General features: G+C 59.2%; 1 protein-coding gene across 5 annotated transcripts in view; it reads left to right on the forward strand.

The window, feature by feature from the left end:
• STAB1 (stabilin 1) overlaps positions 1–5,890 on the forward strand; it is a 60,356-nt gene extending 54,466 nt beyond the window's left edge. For all 5 annotated transcript variants that reach the window (XM_064667795.1, XM_064667794.1, XM_064667796.1 and 2 more), the window contains 13 exons: positions 702–806; positions 1,261–1,368; positions 1,471–1,664; positions 2,326–2,470; positions 2,910–3,043; positions 3,350–3,515; positions 3,748–3,854; positions 4,080–4,199; positions 4,601–4,753; positions 4,876–4,995; positions 5,211–5,357; positions 5,546–5,710; positions 5,791–5,890. In XM_064667795.1, the coding sequence (XP_064523865.1) occupies positions 702–806; positions 1,261–1,368; positions 1,471–1,664; positions 2,326–2,470; positions 2,910–3,043; positions 3,350–3,515; positions 3,748–3,854; positions 4,080–4,199; positions 4,601–4,753; positions 4,876–4,995; positions 5,211–5,357; positions 5,546–5,710; positions 5,791–5,841 (1,715 nt within the window). In that variant the 3' untranslated portion in view covers positions 5,842–5,890. The remainder of the gene's footprint in view (positions 1–701; positions 807–1,260; positions 1,369–1,470; positions 1,665–2,325; positions 2,471–2,909; positions 3,044–3,349; positions 3,516–3,747; positions 3,855–4,079; positions 4,200–4,600; positions 4,754–4,875; positions 4,996–5,210; positions 5,358–5,545; positions 5,711–5,790) is intronic.
• The last annotated feature ends 1,182 nt before the right edge of the window (positions 5,891–7,072 follow it).

Below are 7,072 nucleotides of genomic sequence, written 5' to 3' on the forward strand. Positions count from 1 at the left end.
GGCTGTGGCACGTGGTGCTGCTTGAGAGGGGGTAGGGGCTGGGCTGACCCCCTCGCAGCTGACAGCATGGGAATCAGAGCTGCCACGGTCCCCACAGAGCTTGTGTCACACCTCTGGGGCTGGGGACATCCCTCCCTGGGGTCTTGCCAGACAGCTGTAGTTGGACAAGGCTGGGTGGCACATGCTGGGAGCTGTGGCCAGTGCAGCCATGCTGGCAATGGCCTCACCTCTGTGATGAGACCACAGGGTCAACTCAGCTGAGAGCCCAGGCTGACAGAAAGCATTAAGATGTATTTTGAGCCAGGGGACACGTAAGTTGTGATGGACCCTGTACAGAAAGAGCATCTCCTGGGATGTGCTCAACAGGGCCTTGTGCCCATGTGAGACAAAAGCCAAGGGAAGGAAAAGAGAGTCCCTCCATCCTGCCATCCCAAATTGGGCCTTATGGGCTCTCCAGGAATGTATTTGACAGCTGAATGTTTGCAGGGTTTCAGTGAGGAAACACATTTCCAGAAATGCCCAGGGGAGAGGAGTGATGGGGGTTTGTGGATGCAGAGGCTTTCCCTCCTCTGTGAAGGACACCTGTTACAGAGGAGGACAGTGACAGAAGGGCTGTATGTGCTGCCATGCCCACCTTCATACCTGCCCACACATGCCACCAAGGCAGGTGCCATGACAGTGTGTTTATCCCTTTCTCCCAGAGTGTAACTGCACTGAGCATGGTGTGTGCAATGCGGGGCTGCACGGTGACGGCTTCTGCTTCTGCGCCGAGGGCTGGACTGGAGACCACTGTGAAATCAGAACAGGTGAGGGATGCCAAGCCCCACCACCCACTATTCCCTGGGACCTGCTGCCATATGGCTGCTTTTCCAGTAGCTGGATAGTTCAAGCACCAGATTAGAAATATCTCCAAAAAGGAGCTCTCAGTTGTGAGGCTCATCCTGAGATCTGTTGAATTTCACAAGGGTTGGGGTGGTGAGGAGGAGGAGGAAGAGGAGGAAGAGGAGGAGGAGGAGGAAAGGTTCACTGGAACGTTAACAAGCCCCTGAGCTCAGAGGTGCTCCAAAAAGAGCTTGAGCCTGAGGTGAAGGCCTGAGATGTATCCGATGGAGTAACAGCCCTGTGTGTTTGGGCAAGGCACCTGCAGAAGAGAACAGGGGGAGGAAGAAAAGTGGGAGCATGGGGCAGGTGGTGGTGATGGCAGCCGTGCCCGTGTCACAGCCCTTAGATCATCCTGACCCGTGTGTGCTCTGGTTTCAGTGGTGACCCCCACCTGCTCCCCACCGTGCCACCCCCAGGCCGTCTGCCGCGCCGGCAACCTCTGCGAGTGCGACCTGCACTACGAGGGGGACGGGAGAGTGTGCTCAGGTACAGGGGAGCCACGGGGGCTGGGCTGGAGGGGTGGTGGTCAGGGCAGCTGGACCGACCCCCATGAGGTGTTGTAGTTAACGCAGCACTTTCCCCGCGCAGTGATCGACATGTGCAGCCAGGACAACGGGGGGTGTGCCCGGCACGCCCAGTGCTCCCAGGTGGGTGTGAACGTCTCCTGCGCCTGCGATCCCGGCTACAGCGGCGACGGCTACGTGTGCGACCCCATCGATAGGTGTGCGGACGGCAGGAACGGGGACTGCAGCCAGCACGCCTCCTGCATCAGCACCGGCCCGGTGAGCGTGGCCCCTGCGCCGGGGAGATCCTCTTGCTGAGGATGCCCAGGTGGCTGCCCTGGGACGCTTCAGTCTGCTGGAGGACACTGATGTGACAGTGTCCCCACTACTACAGTCCCCTGTCCCTCCTCCCCGGTCCCCTCAGCTGCTGTGCTCATCCTGCAGGTTCTCACCACCACACCATGCCCTTGGTCTGCTGCCTGGCTGCGGGGATGGTCCTGGGGGTGTTATGCTGAGGCCATTTGTCCCCCATTCCTGTGTCTAAGGGGCATAAGATGCATCAGTTGTGGCATTCCTGTGCTGTTTTGGGGCTTCTGGAATGGTCCTTCAAGGACAACGCTGGCCATTTTTGCAGAGGAACCAGAGCTGCTCACTGCAGGCCAGAAGATGGGACTGGGATCATGATGTAGTGCAAGAATCATGAGCCACATATCTCAAAGCTCAGCTCAAACAGCATGTGACAAGGAGACAGTGTGACATTTTCTGGGTGTGTCCTCTGTCCTACAGAGGCCATGTGGCCTTTCATAGCTTTGTCAGAGTCTGGTTAGGCTGTAGAGGCTTTCTGAAGGCTCATCCCTGTCTTCACAAGGGATACAAGGATCCCCAGCTGGCATCTGTGTGTTTGCAGTCACACAAATGCCACCCTCCCTTTGTGCTGCAGAACGAGCGGCGCTGCGAGTGCAAGCAGGGCTATGTGGGAGATGGGATCCAGTGCCTGGAAGAGGTCGTGCCCCCCACGGATCGGTGCCTGGAGGACAACGGGCAGTGCCATCGGGAGGCCATCTGCACTGACCTGCACTTCCATGGTGAGTGTGCTCACCCCCACAGTGCCAGGGATGGTGTTCCATGGAGAGGTCATGCTCCATCATCCTTCACCTAGGGATGCTAGGGCATCCCTCGGGAGAGCTGGAGGGTGGGATGGACAAGGGGACAGGGACTCGTCTCTGTAGCTTGATCTGGTTTTCACATTCCCCTTTTCTCTACGTGTCATACGGGGAGGAGAAGCCATCCTTGTCTGGTCCCATGTGATGTGAGATGGCCTCTGGTGGGTTACACTGCCAGGAAGCACCAACTCCACTGTGGAGGGTGAGAGGCTCAGGGGAAGCCTCTCCCTCGCTTGTCCCTTGGCCACATCCCACCCTTGGCCAGCAGTGCTGCCTGTGCTCACATACAGACCATGTGGCTGCCCGGGGAGGGGGCTCAGTCTGTGCTGTGCTGATGCTCCTGGGCCTTGGTGTTTTGCAGATAAGACCATGGGCGTGTTTCACCTGCAGTCACCCCGAAAAAAGTATGACTTCACTTACGAGCAGGCTCGGGAGGCCTGTGCCGCAGAAGGCGCTTCCCTGGCCACGTTCCGGCAGCTCTCGGCAGCACAGCAGGTCAGGGCAGGGCTGGCTCTGTTGCCTCGTGGGGCTGGGACAGGCAGTGCTTCTCCTGAAGGTGACATGTGGGTGGGTGACCTCTCATCCCCTCAGCCAGGCACTGTTTGCTCCATCAGCAGCCCTGAAACCAGGAGGGCTGGTGGGTCTCCTGGCCACACTGGGATGAGACCTGTGGCAGCGCCTCCACACTTTAGGTGTTGGGGGGATGTTGGATAAGGCTGCACAATGGGAATATGCATCAGGGCAAAAAAACTTGGGCAAGAGATATTATTTTTAATCTAATCATTGATTTTCCTTTGGTAGATGGGGTTCCATCTGTGCTTAGTGGGTTGGCTGGACAATGGCACAGCCGGATACCCCACAGCCTACCCCAACCCCAGCTGTGGGTCCAACCACGTGGGCATTGTGGACTATGGCTCCCGAAGCAACCTGAGCGAGACCTGGGATGCATTCTGCTACCGGGAGAAGGGTGAGTGGTGCCAGCACATTGCCTGGGGACAGTCCTGCTGGGCACAAGGGCTGTGTCATGGCAGCAGGCACAGAACTGCCCTTGGAGCATGAGGCATGGGCAGGTGGGCATATCCCCCTCTCCCCATGCCCATGTGCAGAGGGAATGTGCTGGGGTATCCAGAAGCCAAGGAAGGGAGGGTCGGTGTAACTGGAATGGGCGAGTCAAGTCCTGTCTCGGTTTTCCTTTGCAGATCGGACTTGCACCTGCCGTGAGGGGTTTGTGGGAGATGGGTACTGGTGCAGGGGGAGACTCCCTGATGTGCTCGCAGACAACGACCGCTTCTCCACCTTCTATTCCGTAAGGGATGCTCTCCAGGGTCTTCAGTAGCCAGCAGTTGGCAACAAGGCAGAGGGAGGGATGAGTCCTAACAGGAAGGAGTGGTGGTTTGGTCTGTGTGTGAGGTAGAGAGTACAAACACAGAGAGGTTTTCATTCCAGGGCTGGGGAGTTCCTGGGCTGGGGAAGCCGGTAGTGTTGCATTGCCAGCAGTGTGGTCATGGGGAAGATCTCCCATCTTTTCCAGATGTTGCTCAATTTTGCCAATGACACAGAAGAAGGACTGGATTTTTTCATGTACTTGTCTGATGACTCCGCTCCCAAAACTCTGTTTGTCCCTCTGAACTCTGGCTTTGTAGGCAATGAGGTAAGCAAGCAGGGATGAGTGGCTGCTTGAATGCCTGGGATGAACTATCAGAGCCCCAGAGGAGAGCAGGTGTTGCCAAAGCTGGCATGATGGTGTGAAATAGTTTGGGAGAGGAGGAGGAATGTGGGTCAGAGAGGACCACTGGCGGTCTCCAGTCCGACTACTCCTTCAGAAGATTTAGGTCAGGTTGCTCAGAGCCTTCTCCAACTGAACTTTGACAATTCCTAAGGATAGCAAATCCCTGCTGCTCTGCATAGTCGTTCTCTGCTGTGTTTTCTATGAATGGAGCTGCCTGTGGCCATGGAGGGAGTCTGGGCTTGGCCAGGGGGGCTGCACAGCAGCAGAGAAGGGGTGAGACCAGCTCAACTGTTTCTCATCCCTGCACACTGTTGCATTTTCAGACACTGACAGGAGAAGAACTGAAGCTTCATGTGTCATCCAGCAATGTTGTCCTCTTCAGCTACAACCTCACAACAGGCACCATCATCCCATCCCAGTCAGGACATGACCTCCACATATCAGAACTCCCAGTGGGCAACAGTACAGAGCACTCAGTAGGTTTAACCTTGGCAGAGGGCAAAAGAATCCCCACAAGTTTTCACCACATCTCTTCTGAGACAGGGATCAACTGGGAGGGTTTCTGGTGAGGTGTCATCACCCGTGTTCTGTTCTGTAGGACGCCAGAGGGATCAATGACACGATGATTGTGGAGTGGGACATCGTGGCTTTCAATGGCATCATTCACGCGATTGCAGAGCCCCTGAGGATCCCACCGCCTGTCGTTCACCTCGGCCAGGTGAGTCCGAGGGCACGAACAGGGAAGGAAGGTGCTGAAATAGCACGAGGGGATGAGGGAACAGGGATGAGGCAACTGAGTCATCCCGAGGACTGGCCCCATCCTTTGCCCTCTGCTGTGGCCCATTTCGGGTCGGCTGCCCGTGGCCACATCGGGGAGCGGCAGCAGGAGCTGTGCCGGGGCCGTGCCGTGACGGGGCCGCTGTTTCCGAGCAGGTGAACGGTGCCGCGCGGGGCTCGGGCTCCGTGGCCACCGGGACGGTGTCAGCGCTGTGCTTCGCCCTGGCGCTGGCCGCTGGGGCCGGCATCGCCTACCACTGCGTGAGGAGGCGGCGGCAGGAGGGGCAGTTCGGGTATTTCCAGGTACGAGCGGGCCGGGAGGAGTGGGAGGAGCGGGGGATGGAGCCGGGGGGATCCGCCGGGACAGGGCACCCGAGAGGGGGCGCCAGCGAGCCCGGCCAGACCGAGGGGGCGGGAACAGAGGACCGGGGGCGGGGCCCACCGCTCAAGCCCCGCCCCCCGCTCAGCCAATCCCACGCTTCCCCTGGCAGGCGGATCTGCGCGCGGACGAGGAGGAGGAGGAGCAGGAGGAGGGGGCGGGGCCGCGGAAGGCGCGCGCGGGGCCACGCGCCGGCAGGCCCCGCCCCCAGCGGCCGCTCGTGGCCATCCCCAACCCGCTGTACGGCGGCCACGCCCCCGACTACGAACCGCTGCACGTGAGACACGCCCCGCCCCGCCCTGCCCCGCCCTCCCCTCACGGCGCCTCACCCTCAGCCCGCTCTCTTTGTGCCCGCAGGACCCGCCCCTGGCGGACTCCAGCACCGACCCCCCCGGGTTCCCGCAGTGACCCCGCACGGACCGGACCGGCCCGCCGCGAAATAAACAGCTCAGCGCCACCGGCTCTGCCCGCGCCTGCCCCCGATCCTCCCCCCTGCCCGCCCCTTCTCACCCCCAGCCCAGCACCCGTCACGTCCCCGTACGAGGTGCTGTCCACCAAAGCCTCCAGCACTCAGGGCACTCAGTTCAGCCGCCCCCAGGGACTCACGGCCCCCTCTCCTGCACTGTTGATGTGTGACAGCCCCCCGGGACACAGCAGCCCTCTCCTGTACTCTCACACTGCCCCCGGTCAGGTACGAATCAATCAGTCACCACCCCACATGCCCCGTTTGCCCCCCCTCGCAGTGAGCTGGTTAGTCAGTTAGTTATACATGCTGCAGACGTTTATTGAGCTACACACAGCACAAAGACAAATGACACGTGCATCTACTACAGCTGTTGATTAGAGCAGCCATGTTAACAGTGATTGTCCAGGCCACTGAGTCGGGAGCAAGGCATCCTGAACTTCTGTGACGGGCTGGCACGTGGCACAAAGACGAGGCAGTGAGACACAAGTGACAGACTGAGGGGCCAGCCTAGCACAGCACCAGGGAGGAACGTGTGGGAACCTCTGTGTGCATGTGTGTGTGTGCATGTGTCTGTGTGTGCGACTCTCACCGAGGGTTGCTGACACACCTTGTACTTCAGCACCGTCTCTGAGTCAGAGCTCCTGGCAGAGGGTCCTCCACACCAACCTCTCCTTCTGCTGCCCCTACACTGACAACACCCAGCCCCTCCAGCAATTGCCGCAGCCCAGTGCTCACAAGCCCCAGGTGCTCCCCCCACACTAATCCCCTGGCCCAGCAAACCCACAGCCCTTACCTGCTGCACAGACACGCTCTGCAGTCACTCCTTTCCTTGCCTGCTCACTACCAGACTCAGGACAAGAAGTGCCTCCATTTGCTGTTCCCTCTCTCCTTCCTGTCACCTCAACACCGACTGCCCCACGAGCAAGCTGGCACTGTCACCCTTATTGCCATCTGCAAATGGTGCAGCAGTGAGGGGAGGAGCAGGAGGACAAGGACCAATGTCTCCACCCCTTCATCCTACAGCCATCACTTCCCACACACCAACCAGCTTTCCAAAGGCACAATGTTCTCCTATTTCCCAGGGCCAATCAGCAGAGTGGCACAAACTCTCAACAGCTCCTCCCCACCTCAACTGCCCCTCTACCCCTTCCCAATGCCCTGCCTGGCCCTGGG

The sequence above is a fragment of the Pseudopipra pipra genome, chromosome 11 (assembly GCF_036250125.1).
Source record: "Pseudopipra pipra isolate bDixPip1 chromosome 11, bDixPip1.hap1, whole genome shotgun sequence".
Lineage (NCBI taxonomy): Eukaryota > Metazoa > Chordata > Aves > Passeriformes > Pipridae > Pseudopipra > Pseudopipra pipra.